Source organism: Piliocolobus tephrosceles, chromosome 1 (assembly GCF_002776525.5).
Source record: "Piliocolobus tephrosceles isolate RC106 chromosome 1, ASM277652v3, whole genome shotgun sequence".
Taxonomy (NCBI): domain Eukaryota; kingdom Metazoa; phylum Chordata; class Mammalia; order Primates; family Cercopithecidae; genus Piliocolobus; species Piliocolobus tephrosceles.
The window spans coordinates 63,215,641-63,239,878 of NC_045434.1; the positions used below are offsets into that span (position 1 = coordinate 63,215,641).

General features: G+C 43.2%; 1 protein-coding gene across 7 annotated transcripts in view; it reads left to right on the forward strand.

Moving 5' to 3' along the window:
* The window catches only part of SRGAP2 (SLIT-ROBO Rho GTPase activating protein 2), a 252,984-nt gene that overhangs the window by 173,797 nt on the left and 54,949 nt on the right, over window positions 1-24,238 (forward strand). For 5 of the 7 annotated variants that reach the window (XM_023186951.3, XM_023186953.3, XM_023186954.3 and 2 more), the window contains exons 6-10: window positions 7,224-7,439; window positions 8,076-8,204; window positions 15,683-15,907; window positions 19,499-19,600; window positions 20,701-20,898. In XM_023186951.3, coding sequence (XP_023042719.1) covers window positions 7,224-7,439; window positions 8,076-8,204; window positions 15,683-15,907; window positions 19,499-19,600; window positions 20,701-20,898 — 870 coding nt within the window. The remainder of the gene's footprint in view (window positions 1-7,223; window positions 7,440-8,075; window positions 8,205-15,682; window positions 15,908-19,498; window positions 19,601-20,700; window positions 20,899-24,238) is intronic. The other 2 variants (XM_023186952.3, XM_023186957.3) reach the window with 1 other exon arrangement.

Consider the following 24,238-nt stretch of genomic DNA (forward strand, 5'->3'; position numbering starts at 1 on the left):
GAGTGATGAAGAAAACCTTGAAACTTATTTCTCTGGTCTGCAGAGGGCCGAGCTGCTACCTCTGACTGCAGACTTAAGACAGCCCATTATTGGCCAACTACTTTACTGGCCATTGTGAGGCCACAGTCAACGTAGAACATAACATCTTCCCATTGATGTTCAAACTGAGAATTGCCTGAGTGTGGTATCCCCTGTCATAAGGTGAGCTGGAGTACACTTTCATAATCTGTCAAAGGCCAAAATTAAAATGTGATGTTTTCCTCTAGTAGGCAATGGAAAAGAGGGAAAAAAGAGTAGAGGCACTAGAAAGTTTCAGAGAAGTCAAAACATTCTGGTCCAAATGGAGTTTTAAGCAGAGGGAGTTTTACCCCAAGGGGACATTTGGCAATGTCTGCAGACATTTTTGATTGTTACAACTGGAGGAGTAGAAGGTGCTACTGGCATCTAATGATCTAGAGGCCAGGGATGCAGCTAAAATCCTACAGTGCACAGGGCAGCCCCCACAAAAAAGAATTATCTGACCCACAATGTCAATATACCAAGATTGAGAAATGCTGGTCTAGTGACTAGAGTCTCCTGAATTAAGCAAGCCAGATACTACCCTGTCTTGACTACTAGCTGTATGAACTTGAGGGATACCCCAAACCTCTATGACCTTGGTCTCTGCATACTCTCCATGCACTGGTATTTCTATATCCTAGGGGGTGGAGTAGTTGAGTGAGTTATACTTCCTGAAATATTAGACTATAGCTAAGAATCAAATAGGTTTCCAGATTCTCTAGGCCATTAGAAAGTTCAGTGAGCCGGGCTCGTTCCTCTAATCCCAGCACTTTAGGAGGCTGAGGCAGGCGGATCACGAGGTCAGGAGATCGAGACCATCCTGGCTAACATGCTGAAACCCCGTCTCTACTAAAAATACAAAAAAAATTAGCCAGGCGTGGTGGCGGGTGCCTGTAGTCCCAGCTACTGGGGAGGCTGAGGCAGGAGAATGGCGTGAACCCAGGAGGCGGAGCTTGCAGTGAGCCGAGATTGCGCCATTGCACTCCAGCCTGGGCGACAGAGTAAGACTCTGTCTCAAAAACAAAAACAAAAACAAAAGAAAGAAAGAAAGAAAGAAAAAGAAAAAAAAAAGGAAGTTCAGAGACTAGCCAGGCGCAGTGGCTCACACCTGTAATCCCAGCACTTTGGAAGGCCAAGGCAGGCAGATTACCTGAGGTCAGGAGTTCAAGACCAGCTTGGCCAACATGGTGAAACCCAGTGTCTACTAAAAATACAAAAATTAGCTGGGCCTGGTGGCGGGCATCTGTAATCCCAGCTACTTGGGAGGCTGAGGCAGGAGAATCACTTGAACCCGGGAGGCAGAGGTTGCAGTGAACCGAGATCTCACCACTGTACTCCAGCCTGGGCAACAGGGTGAGACTCTATCTCAAAAAAGAAAAAAGAGGCCTGGCACAGTGGCTCACGCCTGTAATCCCAGCACTTTGGGAGGCTGAGGTGGGTGGATCACGAGGTCAGGAGATCGAGACCATCCTGGCTAACACGGTGAAATCCCATCTCTACTAAAAATATAAAAAAAGTTAGCTGGGCGTGGTGGCGGGCCCCTATAGTCCCAGCTACTCGGGAGGCTGAGGCAGGAGAATGGCATGAACCTGGGAGGCGGGGCTTGCAGTGAGCCAAGATTGCACCACTGCCCTCCAGCTGGGGGACAGAGTGAGACTCTGTCTCAAAAAAAAGAAAGAAAAAGAAAGTTCAGAGAATAGATTTTTTTCTTCTGGAGATTAAGATAAGTTTAGGACTGGTCTGAATAACGCACCATGGGATTATGGTGACTAACTGTCCCTCTTTACTTAGTACTGAAGAGTTTCCTGGGACATAAAATTGTCACTGCTGAAACTGGAAAAGTTCTAGGTTAAAAAAGGTTAATTGGTCACCTTGCATGGGAGAGTGGTTTTATCAGGTGGGAAGCTGGGACTGTTACATGCTAGCTTTGGGAAGCTGCTTGCTGTGTGCACACTCTTGAGGAGTCAAGAAGAGAACAAGGGAGAATTTCTTGTCAGGAAGGCAGGGAAGGGCCTCTCGTTTCAATGACATTGTAGGTAATAGAAGTTATTTGGGATCCTTGGAAAAAGGAAACCAAGCATATAAGAAACCCATCCAGTTTTTTTCAGTGCTCTTCTTCACATCTGCTCCTAATACCCGTTAATACCCTTTTTTAGGGGACTAGTTATCCAAGGGTTGGTAATTTTAGTACCTTTGAACCTTGATGATCCACGGAGCAGGACCCAGGTGTTCCCAAATAAAGATGCGTTTGGGCAGGGGGCCCAGAATACCACTGGAAGTGGCCAGCTGCCCCTCTGCACCTTCCTCTTTTCTGCTTGAAGTGCCTTTGATTTCCCTGACTTGGCATTTCTGTGCCGGGGCCTGCTTCCCACAGCTGCTATTCAGAGAGCAATCCTAGCAAGCATTCTTCTCCACGTGTTTTTCCCCCGATAATGAGCTGGCTAGTATATAAACCATGGCATAAATGGTTTTCATTTTCTGACTGACGCACCGGGAATGCCTTTGAAGTCAGAACACACTGCTTCCCAAAGAACTCTGGGATTCTTTGCCTCAGTTGTACTCAGAGGTCGTGTCTGGAAAAACCCAGCAAACCCCCACAGGAAGGAGCATACATGGAGGCACTGAAGCCAGTGTGGATTGGCTGAGTATGAAGAGTCAAGGAAGCTCTAGAATTGAGAAAGAAGAGGCTTTAGGACACTCTGGGGCTGCTGTTATCCCAGAGGCCTTATGCTTCTGTACTCCCCCTAAATATATATCCCCTTGGTTTGGAGCAGCAGCTGTGTGCTGGCAGAGCTACCTCAGACTGGTATTTAGCACCTGTTCCCTTGAAACATGGCACTTAATAGTCCCTCAACTCTGCTTGCCTGTTTGACCCTGGCACTAGGCACTAGGGAGACAAGAACAAATAAGATGTTTCTAACCTCAAGGCATTTAGTTTTAATTGGGAAAGACAGAAAAGTAAAGCATCAAGTGGAAAATGAAGTGACAAGAACTCATTTACATGTCTTCACAGAGGACAGGGATGAAGTCAGGCTCCTTGAAGAGATACTTGAGTTGAATCTTAATTGCCAAGAACTCTTTTCTTGTTCTCTACATGTTCCCTTTTTTGTTGCATCCAACTTTTGTTTCATGATGCAGTATCTTTATTTCTCATTTATCTCTCCAGGGCTATTATGGATATATTGTTTTCAAACTTTTCTTCTTGTTGTATAATATTTCTTCTGAATTGCTAGTTTTGGTTTTGGTCTTTCATATTAGACATTTCCTTTAAATGCCTGGTCATCCTTAGCTGCCTGTTCACACTTTAAAGTGAGGTACTAAAAGATTCTATGTCAGCTGTGGCCTTCACAGTAGGTTGTTCTAACTGGGCTGTGTCCTTATGGAAGCCCCAACTTTAGTATTTCTAGGTCTCTTATCTTGGATGGTCAGATTGCCAAGAGATCACACTTTTAATCTCCTACTCATGTCTGGGGGCTGAGTTGTGAAGAGGCCTGGACCATCTCAAAATTTAACGTAGACTTCAGCTAATCCTCCTGTTGAAGTTCGGTATCCCCCATCCTCTGCTGAACCTTGTATCCCCTAGTCCATGGACCCTCTCTAACAGAATAAACCTCTCATCTAGTATTCCGCTACAGTGGGAGAGGGGATCTTGGGATCTCACCATTCTCAGATTTTCAATAGCTTATTTTGTGTTTAGCTCTACCTTCATCCCACTGCTACTTATTTCTCTTCGGGCTTCTGTGATATCAATCTGGCTGCTTCCTGGTTTACTCTAGTTTTGGTTTAGGACTCAAGTAGATCAGTTACTGCTTGCCTGCCTGCTTTTCAGCTTCTGCTTCCATTCTTTTTGTTTTTCTCAATTTATACCTAAATTATAATAATTTTAGAACCTTTTTTCCCCTATTATTTTAATGTGGCTGTCAGAGGGAGCAGAGCTAAATACATGACTTCAGTGTTTAGTTTTTCAAAGTAGAATGTTCCTCACAGAACTGAGAATGTGGACTTTTCAATTTTTCCCTATAGTTTGTATTTGCCTCACTATCTATATATAGATAGAAGTATGTATATCTATATGTATACCTATCTATATATACATATATGTGTAGCTGTATGTCTAAGACATAGATATATAGATATACATATATTTACATATGTATATGTATATAGCTATATATAAGTCCTATCTTGACTTTCTCTAAGTCCTATCTTGACTATAAATATATATTTATAAACATATATTTAATATGTATACATATATCTATATCTATATAAATTTCTGAGTCCTGTCTTGACTTTCCTGTTTTTTCAGTTGTTTTGGCTTCAGCTTCTGGGTACCTCAGTTTTCTCTTGAGCTGAAAGGCACTAATAAAGCTTCTCCAGTATTTACCCAGAAGAGAGATTGTATCATGCAGTCATTTGGGCAACCACTTTGTAAAACCACCATTGTGTATATGACATATTTCTCCACTGTGAGAAGAAAACACAAAAGAAGTAGAGCTTACCCTGAAGAATATATAGTTTCTTAGGCAAAGTAGTGTTTTACTCTCTTTTAACACGAAAGTTCTTTAAGTTTTTTAGGGTAAAGGAACATTGTAAATTGTTGATTTTTATTACTTCATTTGTTGACTTCGTAGCGCTATTCTTTGACCTCTTTTTTATCTCATGTTTATTCATAGCGTTTTCTCTTTATCATGCACCTTCATGAAATAGGAAATCACTTCAAAAAAGAAAAAAAGCACTCACTTTTGTAACTGCTCAGTAAGCTTTTGAATCCCATGGTCAGATTCAGGTGGAAAAAGAGAAAAAAAAAAAGAGCCTCCTATCTACACTTCTTCATCTGGGATAACAAATGCCTCTTTTCCACTTCTTAGTTAACCTGGAAAGCTGGGGGTCTGTTTGAATTACTTAGAAAGGCTTTTAAATGCCACTGGTTGTTAAATATTATTTCTTCTGTATAGAAAATATGAAGAGTATTATCCTGGTAAAATTTATGGGAAGTGGCCGGGCGCGGTGGCTCAAGCCTGTAATCCCAGCACTTTGGGAGGCCGAGACGGGCGGATCACGAGGTCAGGAGATCGAGACCATCCTGGCTAACACGGTGAAGCCCCGTCTCTACTAAAAATACAAAAACTAGCCGGGCGAGGTGGCGGGCGCCTGTAGTCCCAGCTACTCGGGAGGCTGAGGCAGGAGAATGGCGTAAACCCGGGAGGCGGAGCTTGCAGTGAGCTGAGATCCGGCCACTGCACTCCAGCCTGGGCGACAGAGCGAGACTCCGCCTCAAAAAAAAAAAAAAAAAAAATTTATGGGAAGTAGTGTTAGGTTCAGAAAAAGGTGAAGCTAATTTAAAACATTCTGCATTCAAAATGAGACATAATTTAAACTCTAATATACTTTGACTTTGTCAGTGTCCCAGTATTCTTTATTCCTTTCTTTGCCTCCAGCTGATCGTAGGGGCTAGATTAGTCTACCCACAAAGACTTTCTAAGCTAGGTTTTCTCAACCTCAGCACCATTGACATTTGGGCCAGATAATTAGTTGTTGTGGGGGCTGTCCTGTGCATGGGATGTTCAGCAGCATCCCTGACCTCTAGTAGATGCCAGTAGCAATCCCCAAGTTGTGACAATCAAAAATATTTCCAGACACTGCCACATTTCCCCTGGAGGCCAAAATAGCCCCAAGTTGAGACACTGTTCTTACTCAAATTCATAAATGGAACCAATTTCTCTTTTCAAGAGTATCTTGACCATACTTAACCTTTCCTCCCAGCCAGTTCAGGTCCAGTCCTATCCAGAGGAGAGTCAGTGTTGCTTAGTGGCTAAGAATGTGGTCTTTGGAGTCTGACAGACCTGAGTTTGAATCCTGATTCCGACATTTTCTCTTTGTATGACCTTGGGTGTGATAGTTAATCTCTTTGAGCCTTATTTCCTTATCTTTAGAAATAGAAATAATAACATTGTCTTTAACAGAGTTATTGTAAGGATTAAATGAGGTAATGTACATAAAGCCCATGGCACACAATGTTTATTAAGTGGTAGATATTAATAATAATATGGTACCTTTGCACTCCTGTTACACACACAGATCAGATGCACACACACACGCATCCACCCAACTTCTACTCTCTAATTCTCCCTCTCAAAGAAATCTTATGGCATCACACTTTCAACACTGTTGAACTCCCTGTATGGAAACAGAAAGCTCCCCACAGAGTAGAGCAGGCACTGGGTGGCTGGAAGTAGTATGTTTAGTAGGATTGGAAACAAGCTTGAGTTCTAGGCTTCCTGGCTTCCCTGTTAAGAGAAAGGATTGAACTCCTAAATGGTTGCCTTGATGGAAAATCATCCTTCTCCTTTTATACTACTTCCTTCCTGTGGCAATTCCAGTTATACTTCATATGGATTTTGTTCCTTCCCAGACTCTTACCTGAATTGTTATGAAGGCTTACAGTCTTCATAGGGTTGTTGTCTAGATTGTGGAATTGCCCTAAGGATGAAATGAGAAAATGTGTGTGTGTGGTACTTGGTATAAAGCCAGGAATATACTAAGTGTTCAGTAAATGATAACTGGCATTGTAATTGCTGCTGCTGCTCTAGTTGCTGTGAGAGGGTGTTTGATCTGGATAAAGCAGAACGGACAGATCCCCAGAATGCTAGGCCAGTAGAAAGAGCTTTTGGAAGCTTTTCCTCTTCCCTATTTTGTATCTGAAAGGTAACAGAAAGCATAGGCAGTACTCCATAGGCTGCACTGCCCTCTTCAGGGTTCCTGACTAGCCCAGGAAGGCTTTGCCCTTGGGGCCTGAGAGTGGTGGTGGTGTTTCCCATCTGCTCGGTATTACGAGGTGACTAAGTGATAGAAATCACCTGGCCAATATTAAAGAGAAATGATGACAAATGATAATGAATCGAAGTAAATAATACATGATGGATAGACATGAAGTTATTTCAATGAGAGGAAATGTTGGCTCAGTTCACATTTTGCTTTCCTGTGCTTTGGAGTGGTCTTTAATCTGTGTTTGCTGAACCAAACACTTCTGAATTTTTCCCTTAGGGGTGTGAGGATATTACTTCATGGGGGAGAGCTCCAGCTGAGTCTGTTAGTCTGTAAAGCAGAGTATTGACCCCCTTGGCTTGACCTCGGGGGTGGGGGTGGGCGATGTCTTGCAGGTCATGAAGACATATCACATGTACAATGCCGACAGCATCAGTGCTCAGAGCAAACTAAAGGAGGCCGAGAAGCAGGAGGAGAAGCAAATTGGTAAATCGGTAAAGCAGGAGGACCGGCAGACCCCACGCTCCCCTGACTCCACGGCCAACGTTCGCATTGAGGAGAAACATGTCCGGAGGAGCTCAGTGAAGAAGATTGAGAAGATGAAGGAGAAGGTACATATGCTCCCATAGCTGTAGATGCTGGGAAGCAACATTCAGTAAGGCATGGCTGATAGGAATTTCCAAATAGGCTCTGGGAAGAGCAGACAAGGAAGCTCTGGGTTCTTTTAGTGCCTAGTGACTAAAAATGAGGCCTTGCTCTGTGCCCTGGAGGGAATACTAGGTATTGGGAGAACTGGGCACGTGGGCTCCAAGTTTTTAGCCTCTAGCAGCAAGAAACAGTAGTCACCTTTCCCAATCCATTTTCCAAATAGAGCTCAATATCCTATTGCTTTGGAGGGGTTGGGGGTGACTAGACCCAGGATTTGGTTTCAGGTATCAGGTGTTCAGGGGCAAGAGTAGTGGTACCTTCTTCAGAGTGGCATTGCAAGAATGAGGAATGATATTTGAAGATAGAATCAAAGTGGGGCACGCATCTTAAGCAGGGAGCCTCATTAACCTTTCCTGAATTGATCTACATTGTGCCCTTGAATCTCATTAAACAGAATTAGAACCCAATTTAAGGCAGAATGCGCATAGGGAGTAGCAGCACAATTGTAGTTCTTGAGTACACTGTACTTCTATCTTTTAGAGAACAATCCCCCTCTTAAAAAAAACAAAAGTAAAAGTGAACTCCTGTTTCCTTTTCAGCGCCAAGCCAAGTACACGGAGAATAAGCTGAAGGCCATCAAAGCCCGGAATGAGTACTTACTGGCTTTGGAAGCGACCAATGCATCTGTCTTCAAGTACTACATCCATGACCTATCTGACCTTATTGATGTAAGTGCTTAAAGCTGAGGGCCTGAGGGCACCTCTTTTCTGGTTTCAGAATCCTCGTCAGACATTCCCTGATACTATTGTTCAGGAATCTGGTGCATTTTGAGAACAATTATGAAGATAGCAGCCGTGATCCATCAGGGTGCTTGCCAAACACCAAGTGAAATACTTCACACTTATCTCATTCAATCCTAACTGGAATTCTGGGAGGAAGGCATTATTATCTGTATTTTTACAGATTAACAGAGAGTTTAGATGACTTACTCAGAGTCAGTTAACAAATGACAGAGGCAAAATTTGCACCTAGGCCTGATGACTCAACCCAGGCTCATAACCACTACGCTCGGCTATCTGCCAGGAAATACTTTCTTCCTTTTTTTTTTTTTTTTTTTTTTTGAGATAGAGTCTTGCTCTGTCCCCCAGGCTGGAGTGCAGTGGCACAATCTTGGCTCACTGCAACCTCCGCCTCCCAGGTTCAAACGATTCTCCTACCTCAGCCTCCCCAGTAACTGGGACTACAGGCATGCATCATCATACCCAGCTAATTTTTGTATTTTTAGTAGAGACAGGGTTTCACCATGTTGGCGAGGCTGATCTCGAACTCCTCACCTCAGGTGACCTGACCTCAGGTAATCCACCTGCCTCAGCTTCCCAAAGTGCTGGGATTACAGCTGTGAGCCACTGCACCCGGCCTAGGAAATACTTTCTTACATCAGCTTCTCTTGCACAGAAGTGAGTGGCAAGAACTTAACTAAAGAGTTACAATGCCATACCTTACATTTGTATAGCATTTAAGGTTTCTCAGTGTTATCTCATTTGATTGTCACATCACCATTATGGGTAAGCATTGCTATCTCCAGTTGCTGGATAGGGAAGCTCAGGGTCCAGAGGACTACAAGACTCACCTGTCCAAGGTTATGCTGCAGATTAGGGTCCTGTCAGGAAGGTATCCAGCTCTCCCTGACATCTGGCAAATTTTTTCAAAGGTGGTTGAGGAAAGCGGTTAATAGGCACATGTGTTTTGCAAGGGGCAAGCACAGGGATAAGCTTTTTGTTTTTTGCTTATGAGTTATTCTTGGCCTTGTTTTTCTTGCTGCTTCCCCTTACAGTTGAGTCTTATAAACCTTCTCACCTACAGACTCCAATCTGGCCCAGGTCCTGAGCCACACCTAAGTGAAACTATACACCTTTTGTCACCTCTCCTTCCAATCATCAAAGTGAGGCATCTGGAGCCAGCCAATTTAGCAACCCAGTCTCTGGGGCTTCAAGTGTATCTCGTCTCTAAGGCCTGCCAGTTGTTTCAGGGTCTTGGTGGCAGCAGTTGGGCTTTGCAAAACTTTGGCCAGACCACTCATGCTTTCCTGCCTTGGTTTCTCCACAAGCAAACCTGCCACACCTCACAGCATCATATGGGGTTTGGGTCCAAGTCTTGCTGTTATATCACTACCTGGGTCATCTAGGCTTGTCACTGAATTGTTGGGGAACCCAGCTTTGTTTCCCACCCCACTCCCAGCCTCCTCTAGCTAACTGAAGAACTGGACTAATTCCCTGGTGTTGAAATCTGGCCTCATGTAAGAGTTGCTCGGGGAACTTCTCTGAAATACAGATTCCTGTCTCCCTTTAGCCGAGAATTTTTGATTCAGTAGATTTCAGCCACTTAATGCCCTAGGTGTCATTGTCTCGCTGGTTAGTGGAGCCTTGCTCCCTGTTCTGGTACCTCTTCGCTCTCTCTGCTTGTTGATGACAATCTGAACACTGTCCTTCAATGGAGGTCAAAGCCCTAAACAAGATCCTTTCTCCTCCTCAGGGTTGGAGCTCCTCATTGTTGGGAGAGAGGCCTATTCTCAGCATGAGGAAGAGAATCTATTCTTTCTTGTGCACAATTCCTGCTATTTATCTCGCATTTGGTAAAAATTCAGGCTGTATTGTCTGCCACACCTCTACTATTGGTTAGCCCTCTTCTCTGTTTTTGTACTCAAGGCAACTTCCCTACCTTTTTCACCAAAATGCTGATCTCAGGGGAAGGGAGGGGCTACTGCTGTATCAGCCACAACCTTTGCAATCCGTAAATTCTCCATCAGGTATAAGGAAGTGTTTTAAAATCAGTCCAAGAAGCAAGGTATTTTGTACCTTATTTTCATCATTAAAAAAAAAAAAAGTCTGTTAAGAGCCTGATTTCACAGGATGTGGTGTGACATGCCATTGAAAAAGAGGCTCCCTTAGTACTTGGCAGGGTGTGGGTCTATCATTGGGATCAAAAGGCTACATAGGTAGTAATAAAGTTTCTCATGTTTCTTTGCTGCTGTTGTGGTTGTGTCTTGTTTTATTTTGTTGGTTGGTTGGGTTTTTGTTGTTTTTCCTGGGATGAGGACACATTCATTATTTTTTTTTAAGTTGTATTATTCTGCTCTATAAACATTCAGTAAATATTTATTTAGGGAGAAGCCACGTGCTCAGTATCAGGGGTAAAAATGGAATATAGTAGTTCTTGCCCTAGAGTATTCATAGACTCTAAGACAGCATTTTTCAAACCATCGGTCAGATCCCTTAGGGAAATCAGGAAATCACTTGTGTTGGTTTAACCTGTGGTTTCAAATGAATCGATGAGACTAGAATAAGAAAGAAAATATTAGAGTACATCACATTGGTAAGATTATGTGAAACTTTTATGTTAGATGTGTATGTACACACTTGTACATCCTATGGTGGGGGGGGTGTGGCAATAGACGATGTGTTTCTTATTGTGAGTTGGGAGTCAAAAACATACTTGTGAGCCATTGTACTATGGACAAAGGAAGATCTCAGTCTCCTCTGTTAAGTTCTGTGAGAGCAGGAATCAAGAGTTTTCTTTACCTTAGTAGCCTCCAGTGCTTAATATATAGCTGAGCATATAGTGTGTTTACTGAAGGAAGAAAGGAATAGAAAGAGGAGGAAGATGATCGTCTAAGCTAAGATTCGTTTTTCTTTTTGTACCTTTCAATATTGTTTTGAAGTATAATTTACATACAGTAACTAAACTTAAGTGTTATGGTTTCAAGAGTTTTGACAAATTTGTACATCTTTGTAACCTACATCAAGATATAGAATAAAATATTTTGATAAGAGATATATTTCCATTGCCTCAGAAGGTTTCTCTTGTCTCTTCCCAGCCAGTCTCCCACCCCAAGGCAACCACTGTTATGATTTCTTTCACCATAAATTAGTTTTGCCCATTGTGGAACTTCATAAAGATTGGATTATCCTTTTTTGTGTCTGGCATCTTTTGCCCAGCATGATTAATTTCATCCATGTTTTTGCATGTATCAGTAGTTTCTTACTTTTTCTTGCTGATCTATGCAATAAAAAGGGCCAAAAGGATGCAGTTAGAGCAGGACTAAGTGAGGAGCCTGAGATATTGGCATCCTGATCTTAACATTATCCATTACTTGCTTTAAGACATGGGATGAATCCTGTTTCAGTCTATTGCCATCTGTGTCATGTACACCCTTCTGCCTCCTTCCTAGTGGATTTGAAGCCAAATATGTGCATAAGGCATTGAGGATAAGTGAAAAGAAGTTATTTTTTTTCAATGTCATTACATTGACCAAGGACTAGCCTCCGAATTCTTTTTATAGTATAGTGTAAGATTTAAACTTCAGACTGTAGGAATCCACATGAGGCTTCTGCCACTCTAGGAAAACCTTGACTTCAAGCCAAAAAGACGTTCTGAGCTCAACTAATAGCATTTAAGAATGGTAGGCTCACTGGAATGTACTTTTGCTCCCCCATATTCTTCTGGCTCTCTCAACCCAAGAGCAGATGGATGAATGAAGAACAGGGCAATGTCCTCATGCATAGCTGGAGTGTTGTAAGTGCCGTGTACATGTATAGAAGGTCTGTGACACCATGTGCACCCAAATCAGACATGAGGGAACTTGGCTGTTTCAGTAAGAAATATCATTAAGGACAGTTCTTTTTCTCTTCTGTGGGAACTTGAAGTGGGTGTTGTGAAACACGCATTTTTCCTTTCCAGGCCTTCTGGAGTCTCTCGATGAGGATATCAGTTGGGAACGGGTTAATGAGCTATCAACTCAAGTCATCATACATCTGGATGGGCTGTCATTAAATTCTTACAAAAATTTGATTTCCCCTGAGAGATTATTCGTCAAACATTTATATAACCCAGAAATGGCCAGGGGAGGCCAGTGTGGCCACAGAACTTATCAGAAGCCATGGAAAGCCTGCTTTGTCCCCATTGTGAGCAAAATAATGTGCTTCCTCTACTTACTGGTATTCTCCTTGGAACAGGATGAAATATTCAAATCTCATTTACCTAACCTTGCCAGATACTGCTTCTTCGCTAACTGCTTGGTTTCTGGCTGTTCCCCTACAAGTATGTAGATAGTCAAGACTCTGGAAAACCTCTTCTGAATCTGCCTGGTTGGCTAGAGGTGTAGAGGAGCCAGGGGCATATTGTGACTCATACCCTCACTCATTGGCACAAAGAACCTACAGAACAGTTATATAAATAGAGACAGTGCACCAGCCTAGGAAAACTCCCAGCCTCCCTTTGGCCATAGAGTGAGCAAAACAAAAGGCTTCAATGGCCTCATCTACCCACTTGACTTAGGTCAGTATTCAGCCTAAGTGCTTTATTTCCTGAAAGGCTGGAATCTGTACTTGTGGCATCAGTCAGTCAACTGAAATTTATTAAGTGCCTACTGTGAGCAAGGCCTAATGCTGAGGGATGTAAAGGAGGGTGAGAAGGTAGTCTGGTTGGGGTGATATGACATGGCAAGTCATAGAATGAAGAAGTGTATTCCTTGTCATATGAAAGCTGCAGATTAGTGTGGTTCTAAGTAGAGGCTAGGGTCATTGGAGTCCAGGATTGCAGGGTTGGCTGGATTCCCAGAGGCTGAGAATTTAATTTGGATCTTGAAGATCTGGTCCAGTTCCAACAGGTGAGAGGCGTAGGAAACATTTAAGGAAGAAGATATTCTGGGAGCTGAAGGGCAGAGGTCAGTGGATTTGGAGCTATATTAGTATTTTTTTAAAGTGTCTACATGGTACTAAATATATGTAAATATATTACCTGTTAGCCTACAACAACCTGTGAGGCTGGTGTTATCCTCATTTGAGGCCCAGAGGGATTAAGTAGCTTGCTTATGGCCATATAGCTGATTTGAAGCCTAATACTATACCCTAAACAGAGAGTATTTCGTTGGATTAGAGCAGATGAATCTGAAGAAGAAAATAAAGGGAGTTGATGTTGGATGGATAGATTGAAGACAGATTACAATTTGTTCTGGCTGTTGGACCTTGCTCACATTATTTAACTTCACTGAGCCTCAGCTTTCGAGCCTGGAAAATTAAGATAATACCATCCTCATTGGGGTTATTATGAGGATTAAAATGTAGAGTGTATATAAAGGACTTAGCACATGGACTGACATATAGTAAGCATACTTAGTGAAATAGAAGCATTTTTTAAATTTCAAAACTGAGGAAAAAATGAGAGGTATTTTAGGTTCTTCAACAGGTAAGTGCCATAATTAAAGTCACATTTTAGGACAGTGAAGCAGACAGCACTGGTGTAAGACAGTGAGGGTATGAATAGGGGTAGAGGTAGTGAGAATGGAGAGGAAAGGGAAATTACCAAAAATAGGTAAAGGTTTTTTGAAGGGTAACTTTTGTCTCCCACATTTACCCCCTGCCCACACCCCCTCCACCCACACACATACACTCTGTGGGCCGTGTTACTTCTGTTCATTAGACTTATAGGCACAGAGCTCATCAACGGGGTCTACATAGAGCTAGTCAGGAATGTTTACAGGTTAAAGGCAGCATGGTGAGACCAGCAGCATCTCCCAGAGGGCCTGTGCACGTGCAGTGTCCTAATCAGCCACTTTTGTCTAGCTTCTATTTGCTCTTCCCTCCCAACTGAATTTAATGTCTTTCCATCCTCTGCCTCTAGTTAAGCTGTAACTGCTGTTATTCCACTGCAGCCAGGCAGCTGCCAGGGCCTGTTGGCACTGAACCCAGAGCCCAGCCCAACTGATGCTCTCACTGAGCTTCTTGTCAGATGCCGGGAAAGAGGAAGCACATCATAGGCCTTTTCTTCCCCAATAGTAGCTGCTTCCAATGTGATCATGATGAGAGGAAAAGGCTGTGGGGAGAGTTAATTTGATGCTTGCTTGTGCAATGAAATCACAAGTAAGGCAATCAGGCAGATGGCCTTACTCTATGCATGGATTCTTCTCTGATGTTTCTTCTCAGGACCTGGACCTCAAAGTTGCTTAAGCAATAGAGAGGATGATGGATGACCAAGGGATTGGGATCTCTGGGTCCTTGGGGAGGGATGGGGAGTATTATCACAGAGTTACAGAATGCCATTGCTGAGGAGGGCCTTAGGGATTACATTTAGTCCAAGGATTTTCAGACTTTTCTCTAACAGAAGAATTCTTTCTTCAAAGCAGACCTTACATAGAATCCCTAAATATTAAATAGAAAAAAGAGCAGAGTTGGCTTAGTTGAAGGAGGAATAGAAGACTCCAAGTCCTAGTAGTTGGGTTGTCCTTTTACCCACTTCTCAAGGGCAGCTTCAGTGCGGACTCTGGTCTACTGCTTGAAAGCCACTGGCCTGGCCAAATCTGTTCATTTTACTATGGAAGAAACAGGTTTAGAGAAGGGGAGTAGCTTTTCCAAGGTTGCTTGATTCTGCGCCAGTGCTTTTTTTGTACAGTTGCCTCTTTCATACCATTTTTGTTTTGCATTTTGTTGTGAAAAATCAGAATCCTTTACATGGCGTGAATTTTTCCAGTAACACTTATGCGTAGAGCGTTTTAGTCTTGTAAATGCTATTTCTGTAGTGCAGGGGCATCTGTTGTCAGATGCCAGGAAGGAGGAGGCATGTCAGTAAACCTTAGTCTGCAGCTAAGGCCTATCCTAGGATGTTGGGAGTTGGTGGGAATGATGACCCACAGAGTCAGCTCCCCATTCTGTCCTTCTCCCATCTAGAGTTGAGCTCGCATACATTAGCTGCTGTTGCAATACTCTGCTTTCAGAACCCTGAAATGGCCTGGCTTGCTTGCTGTGTAGTGATTTAACCACAGTAACCCTCAGTGAGTGGCAGGTTGTATTTTTATTGTTGAATTTTGTTATAATGGCAACCCCAGATAAATCTAAAAATCAAAGAGGATTCTCTTTAACTCTCAATTCTTCTCATGTTTATGAAATAGCACTTAATTAAATGATGTCATTTAATCTTATGAATCTTCTTCCTCCCAACCACCTCACAGCCCTCTAGGGTGTGTTTAACCATTGAATTGGGAATCAAGAACTGAGAACTCTCACCCAGGCCTTGGAAGTTAGAATGTCAGCCCTCTTTCCACTGCACAGCCAGGCTTATTGATGTGGTCAGATCTGCCCTTGGGACCACCCTCCGTTTCTGCCAAGCCTTGGGGCTGTCCATGGTGTGCTCATGTGCCTTCTCCTTCCCACAGCAGTGTTGTGACTTAGGCTACCATGCAAGTCTGAACCGGGCTCTACGCACCTTCCTCTCTGCTGAGTTAAACCTGGAACAGTCGAAGCATGAGGGTCTGGATGCCATCGAGAATGCAGTAGAAAACCTGGATGCCACCAGTGACAAGCAGCGCCTCATGGAGATGTACAACAACGTCTTCTGTCCCCCTATGAAGTTTGAGTTTCAGCCCCACATGGGGGATATGGTGAGGCCCTCTCCCTAAACCTCCACCCTCAAGGGGCTTGAGTGGACTTGTCTAGATTCATTACACAGAAGCCACATTATTCTGGGGTGGGAGAGGCCTGGCCCCAGCTTCTTGTCAGGTGGGTGAGGCATATTCCACTTACTGAGCAAACACTACTGTCAGACACTCGGGCTTGGCTGCAGATATGGGAGATTAAAGCCCTCGGGGAGCTTACAGTCTGGGGAATAAGGTCGCTAAGGGGAGAGTTAGAACTATGCAGAGAAGGGCATCCAAAGGGGCCCAGCAGGATCAAAGAAGGTGAAAAACAGCAGGTGTATTCTAAAAACTACCAACAGTTCAGGATGGTGAAAGGGAAGTGAGGGAAGGGAGCGCTCCCAGTGGTGAGGCTAGAAGAAATGAGAGCTGAGGTGGGGCCACATCCTAGAGGCTTTAGTGGAGAAGCGACAGCTAGGCAGGGAATGTTGTGACCTTTTGGCATTTGGCGGAGTTCTGAATAATCTTATTCTCCTGAAGTTAGAAGACTGTGATGAAGTGTATAGTTTTGCTTGGGTATTGAACAAAAAAGAATGGATACCTGTAGGAAGGAAAGGAGCTAAGATGCCACCCCAAAGGCCTGATGCTGGTTGCCCAGACAGGGGAGCATGAACATGGGGGCCTTGTTTTGGACTCTTCACCTCCAGTGACTAGAATAAGAAGGGCCTAAATAAACTAAAGTGTGAGGCAAGAGAAGCTCCTGGGTTTTCATCGTTCTGAATCTTTTGGTTCCACTTGTGTTGTTGTGTGTACGAGCCAGAGTGAACCTCATTCCTGTGGGTGAGAGCCACCATTTCACCTATTGGTGAAATCAGAAGGAGGTTGTATAGGCTTGTGATAGAAAAGATCAAGATGGACCTTTGAGTATAGTTGGCTTTAGGAGGAGGAATTTTACCAAGACACTGTTTTGCTGTCTGTGCACTACTTCCTGTGTGTTAGCTCCATTCTCAGACAGGTCATTCTCCCATGGAGGCAAGGTGACTGCATTTCCAGCCTTCCCTGGTAGGTTGAAATCCATTGGAAAGAGTCTCTGCCTCCCTCCTCAAAGCCCCCACAAAGTTTCATGTGTCTCTGGTTTTGATTGGGTACAAAGTGCTTATGCCTGGGTCCATGCAAAGCACATGGCCTGAGTTGTGGAGTGGGAGGTTCCCCTCAGCAAGGGTAGTCAGACCAAAGCTACCAAAAGGAGGAGGAGTGGACGCCAGGGAACCAAATACAGCAACATGTGTGCTCATCAGGAATGATGCTTCTCTTAAGATTAGCATCCAGACTCTAGAAATCTCCGCTCCAGAATGACAGCTGTGGCAGTGGAACCAGAGGATTTGCTGTCGTCAGTCGGCCTCTGTAGAGAGTGAGACACTGTCCTAGAGACAGAAATGTGGAGTTGATTTCCTTCCTTTCCTTCTTGGGGAAAATCAAACCATTTACAGTTCATTTCCATTGCTGTGGCTTAGGAAATGTCAGTGTCTGAACAGATGGAGAAGTGAGATGGCAGCATGTGTAATTAGAATTGGGGGAAGGGTTGTCACCAAGCCTCAGGAAGACCCATTCTTCACCTGCCCTGGCTTCTGGTCAAACTTGCCTTCCAAACCCCTTCTCCGGCTGTCACTGAGATTCCTTCCCAGGGATCAGTGGAACTTGGGGACCAGCTGAGTGTGGAGTGATACATTTTCTGGTGTTAGTGACTGAGTTGCCTTCTGAGCCAAACAGCTTGTCTCCATGAAGGAGGATTCCAGATGCTGGGTGCTCAGGCCCCCACCTCCCCCTGTCAGTGTCTTATTTCCATACTCCAGAGCACAGCTGAAGTGTATTACCTTGCACCCTGGTAGCGGACCACTGCCAAAGCATGCATCATCATCAGCTCCACTACTTCTTAAAGGAACAGGCTTGGAGGTGGTTTTTCCCGCCATGATTCCTCTCTGCTAGGTCTGGGTTACTTTAAAAAGCAATAGCTCACTCTTCTGCTGGGACGCTCCCTTTATGTGATATAGCTGATCAGTGGCTGAGCCAGGCAGGGGCCAGGACCAGTTCAGGAGCTTGTGAAGGTTCCGCATTCTAGCCTAGCCTTCATATGAGTGAAAATAAAAAGAGATGAGAGCGTGGGTCATTCTTGGCCTCTGCAGCCAGTCTGTCCCCATCAGTGTGGGTTGTCTGCAGATTGTGGAGGCAACAGGAGGGAGCTGCCTGCAAGTTGTTGGACTAGGGCCAAAGATCGGGTGGCATTTTGACCGGAAGCCTTGAAATTGGCCAAGGCCCCACACTAACTGGTGTTCTGGGGTGCACAGCATATGAATTGATGCCAAGTGCTCTCAGATGTACTAGGAGGAGGTACTTGGCTCCATTTTTGGTGCCCTCAGAGGCTGTGGGACTCTGGATGCCTGACTGGTGACATCAGGCAGCCAGAGAATTTCACTCTTGGCACTAACCGGTTCTGGCCACGGAGCTTTCTCCATTGTGTCTGCTTATCCAAGAGTTAGAGTGAAGTCAGCTCTCTTCAGATCTGAGAGCTGGCTCAGACCAGCCTCTCAGCTGGGGGAGGAGGTCAAGTCAGTTGGGAGCTTAAAAGCCAATGGAGGAAAAGGTCAAGTCCCAGCCCCCTCCATTTGAAGAGAGGTTTTGTCTTTTCAAGCAAGGGAATGGTCCGTGGGCATGTGAATGTGCCCACTCGTTGCTGAGGGGGAAGGAGGCCATTTCTATCCAGATGTCTCTTTGCAGACAAGAGGCTAAAGGACGAACGGTATAACAAGGTGACAGGAGCTGTCTCCACATGGGTCCTGCCTCCCAAGTCTCTCAGCCTTCTGCTCCTCATCTGTCATCCAGGGGACTGTGGATGACCTCATCCCATAACCACATCCCCAACAGGAGACAGTGGAACAGCCATTCCTTCACACAGGGGAAAGCTAATTGGCAATAATCCTTGTGGGAAAGGCAGACTCCTCTCTTACAGATCTAGGGAAGGCCTGGGGTAAGATGATGGCTCTTTGGAAAATGCCAAGCTCCTTCAGATTCCATACCCTCTCAGGCTCTCTAGCATAGGCGAGCAACTTGTTCCTGGTTTCATGCTTTCTCATTGAATCAGAGCTCTCATGCATGGCCTGGATTTATAAACACATGCTGGCTGCCAGCAGCGGCAAGTTAGCCTCCTGACCCACTTCTCTCCTGCTTTCACTCTGATGTATGAAGGGGGATGAGGGAGGGGCCAGAGAGGTGGCCACTTGGACCTTCGGCAGGAAATATTCGCTGTGCCAAAGCATTGTGTTTCTGGAGCTGGGGCTGCCTGAGGCACTCTTCTCCAGCCTCCTCAGCCTTCCATGGAGCTGCAGACCCTGCATAGACCTACCCCTGCCGGGCTCCAAACAGATCCCCCTACCCATTCCTTTCATGTACTGTTTGGTCCTGGAAGAGGCTCACACAAGATGGCTTTGGATTTTGCTTCAACATGGAAACCAGGAGTCTTATACCTTGAATATGGGTAGTTTCATTGCCAGTGATGGGAACTCTGGAACTGCCAAGGGGACTGTATCCTCTTTCTGACTTGGTGTTGCTTTCTTTTGTTAGGCTTCCCAGCTCTGTGCCCAGCAGCCTGTCCAGAGTGAGCTGGTACAGAGATGCCAACAACTACAGTCTCGCTTATCCACTCTAAAGATTGAAAACGAAGAGGTGAGTTTCCTCCTTAGGAGGCTCAAAGCCACACTCTGAGTTTCCCTCTTGAAACTTTTGCTGCTGCCCGTCTAGGAGCAGGTGGAAGGAGCATGCAGAGAATGTCCGGGCGGCCGCAAACATTTCCTAGCCAAATGTAGGCTTGGACTTTCCCCCTCTGCTACATCCTGCCCTTGAACTCCAGGAAGTTGCTCTTGCATTGCCAAACGTTATGCTCTATTTTGAGCTTTTGCGAAATGCTTTTTTTTTCCCCTCTACACATTTAATCAAAATGGCACTTGGCAGCTGTGTGAACAATATTGTGTCTCTGAAACCACCTCCTCATGCCTAGCTTTGTCTAGCGTGTTCAAACAAACAGAGGCCTTTGACTTTGACACTTCAAACATCTCCATCCTCTTAGGAAAGGGTGAGTTTCTTCTGGGCTCAGTGTATTTGCTTTGAAAAAGCAGTTCAAAAGGGCAGGTGATCCAGCTTTCTGTTGAGCTCAGATGGCTTCTTACCTTGTGTTTCAGTAAGTCTTACTTTCCGCAGGAAGATCAGGAAGAAGTAGGGATAGGTCACTTAGTTTGCAAATGAGCAAGCAAATTCATCAGTTTGTTGAAGGTCATGAAACAGAACCTGGGGCTTTGCAGTGCTAGGCCCATCACACATTTTAATTAGCTGTTTGTATGAGGGGGTTGGTTTAGATATATTTTATCCTCTTTCCCTTAACACTTCTATTATAATATTGCTATATAATATTATAATAATGTTAATATTAAATTGTAAAAGTAAACGTTAAAATATAATATATAATATAATATTGCTATATGATATAAAAATGCTAATATTAAATTTTAAAAGTGAACATTAAAAGATCTGGGTCAAGTACATAGCATGAAGAGTTGTAGTGGCTTTTACGTTTTCACCGTAGAGAGTATCATGCTGTAGCAGAGTCCATGTGATGTTTACCTCTCACTTAGCACTGTCCAGTGGGAAGCAGAGCTGCACATTCTGATGGCATCCTCTGGCCTTCCCCAGCCCACTCCCTTCAAGCTTCTCCATCACCTGCTGTTTTACAACCCACCCTTCATGCATCCTGCTGACCCTTGTCGTGGCAGGTAAAGAAGACAATGGAGGCCACCCTGCAAACCATCCAGGACATTGTGACTGTCGAGGACTTTGATGTGTCTGATTGCTTCCAGTACAGCAACTCCATGGAGTCCGTCAAGTCCACAGTGTCTGAAACCTTCATGAGCAAGCCCAGCATTGCTAAGAGGAGAGCCAACCAGCAAGAGACAGAGCAGTTTTATTTCACAGTAAGGGAGCACTATGGCTTTTAAAGAGTGTCAGCATGCATTGCAGCACTCAAGGGAGATTTGGAACTCAGAGTCCTTGTTAAGTGTCTGAAGGACAGGCGTTGAACATCTTAGATATGAATGTGGGCATACTCAGAGACCATCCCTACACTTAAAGGTGCAAGCATTTATAAGTTGTATATGTCTAACAGAGATCCCCCCAAGAAAAAGGATGCTCCCAAGTATACTACTAAGAAGATTTTCTTTTTTAAGCAATTTTTAACTAGCTAGTAGGCTTTCACTGGAAAGTTTCCTTCTCAGGCACAGGGGATCCTGAAAGGGGAACTTCATCTTTTAGTTCTTGGAAAGTACATACAAATATTCATGATAACACATGTTTTGTTTTTAAAAATCTGTAATCTTTTCTAGGTGATATAATGACATTATTTTATAACTTTCATTGTTGGGAAACTGTTTTTTCTAATTATTGCTAAAACTTAAAGGATGGGTTGTATGCAGCATCACTTTTTGCGCATAATTCCAAAACATCATATTTTCTTATTCATGTTTCTCTAGTCTTCTTTTAGACAGTTGGAGCCTTTTATTCTTTTTTTTTTTTTTTTTTTTTTTTAAGTTTTTTTAACAGTCCTTTGGAAGTTGCTACTTTTTTTTTTTTTTTTTTTTTTTTTTTTTTTTTAAGTATTGTTAACAGTCCTTTGGAAGTTGCTACTGGTCTTTGGTGCTGCTTTTTAATAAGTGAGTTATTTTGAGCTTGCCAAGTAGGATCTGTTGCCTGGATTAAAATTTATTTCCTAATCTTCTGATGACCAAGAAAGGAAAAATTAAGTTTGCAGATGTGAGATGAAATATAGCCAGTGAATATGCATATTGATTCTGAATGAAAGGAATTAACTTTTCAGTCAAGAAACAGTCTGCATGCAGTAAATTGAATTTTTCCTGCAACTGGAGTGATTTGTTTAACTCTTCTTTGAACACTGCCCTTTCTGCATTAAGAACACTGATGATTTGCTAACTTTTTTTAAAGAAATCTGTTTTTTTATTAAGCTCAGACTTCCTCATATTTTTTATCCTAGAGAAAACTGCTAAAAGGGAATGATGTGTCAGTACTATTCTTCTAAAACAACCTTTTAAAAATGATTATACAAAGCCACATATGCTCATTATATAAAATTTAGAAGCAAAAAGAAGGAAATAAAAATTGTCCATAATTCTACCAGCTAGAGATAATGGTGTTAGACTATATTCCTTTCTAATCTGTTTTCTATGTGTGCACAAACACATATGTGAGCATATATTTATAATTTTATTCTAAAAAATAGGATACTGCTGTACATATTGTTTTACAATCTAAGTCATATAAGTATAATATTCTTTAAGCATACTTATGAGTAAAATATTAAAACCTATACAAAAAAATAATAGAATGACATTTTAGCTCATTCGATTTTTGTAAAATATTTAACACACTCCGTGGTTTGTAGTTAGCGTTCAATAAATGCTAAAACTTTATCTTCACCATCATCATTAATTTATTTATTAATCATTATTAAATTATTCATTGATCATTTTTTGAGGATTTACTATTGCCAGACACTGTTACAAGCTGGGAGTGCTGAGAATATAAGATAAAGAGGGAAATCATGGGGGATGGGTCATGTAAAGGGAGAACTTTTATTTTTCCTTCATATATATCTAAACAGTTAAAATAGGTTGATTTTTGTAGTTTAAAAAATGTAAAAATGCATACATGTACTAGTGCATGAATGGCAGCCAGGATGAGTGGAGTTGGGGAAGCATCACACACAAAGTGACTTTTGTGTTTGATCTTGAAGAATAAGCGAACCAGCAGGGAGTCGGGGAGGAGAATCGCATTCCTTGAGGAAAGAGCAGCATGTGGGAAAACATAAATGCACGCAATAACCTGACTCACACGTTGAGATAACTTTCTGACTATAATGAGGGAAGTGTCGCTGCCCCAAGCTTCATTATCTAAGGAGCTTGTTGAACACTCTCTAGAGGCTTTTAATAATAGGATTGTTTAGCTGGTCTGTCTGGACTGCTTAGATATAACACTATTTAAATGACCCAATCTCATTACGTTGTGAAGATTTCCATTTTTTAGGTTAAGTAAGAAATTTTGGACCTAAAAATCTTGCATTTTAAGACAGTCCTTGTCAGAATTGCTTTTTGGCTTTAAATGAATTCTGTAACATTTGCATTCTAAGTTGATCTTTAGTAAAAGCAGGAATGGCCGTATTCAAACTGGTGACCTCGCAAATCCTGCCCACCCTTTCACTTTCTGTCTCAATACATTGATGTCCTCTAATCCATTTCCTGTCTTATGTGGTGGCCCTAGTGCCACTTATCAAAATTGTGTGCAAATTTCCTTGGCTAACAGGAACAGTTTTTGTCTGGGCTTGTCTAGCAGTGGAATTCTGTGCAAGTTCATCGTTTTTGTGAGTAGTACTTGAAGTGCATCAGATGATTAATTTCATGATAAAAGGGGCTTTTTGGGGTGGTGAAATAGGCATTTATGGAAAATGGGATACCCACATTAAGCAGAGTGACTACCTGTTTACCATACAACCCACACAAAGCCAATACAACTACAGATGTGCTTTCTTTAGTCTATTGCCTCTGCAAACATTGCCCGTGTGTTTCCCTATGCCCTTCAAAAACATCAGAGCAGCACATCCTGGAAGATCCTATCTTTTGGAAGGTTAGGAAGCAGTCTCTTATCACAGCTTGACTCCTAGGTGGTGTGCCTAGTGACCAAGAGGGCTGCTAAGAAAGCTTTCTGACCACTTATGGCTCTCATTGGACTGATTTGCCCAGATGACATCAATTGGGAATGTGAGGCATGACCTGTAAAGATGAGTTGCTTGCAGGAGTCTCAGGAAAATAATTGTGGAGTGAAGAAACTTGAAGCGATTTTTTAAAAATTACCTAACCCAACCTTCTCATTTGAAAAATTAAAAAATAAATAGGCCAGGCATGGTGGCTCATGCCTGTGATCCCAGCACTGTGGGAGCCTGAGGCAGGTGGGTCTCTTGAGGTCAGGAGTTCAAGACCAGCCTGGACAACATGGTGAAACCCTGTCTATACTAAAAATACAAAAATTAGCCAGGTGTGGTCATGGGCACCTATCACAGGATAGTATCCCAGCTACTCAGGAGGCTAAGGTGGGAGGATCACTTGAACCCAGGAGGCAGAGGTTGCAGTGAGTCAAGTTTGTGTCACTGCACTCCAACCTGGGTGACAGAGTAAGACTCTGCCTTAAAAAAGAAAGGAAGGAAGGAAGGAAGGAAGGAAGGAAGGAAGGAAGGAAGGAAGGAAGGAA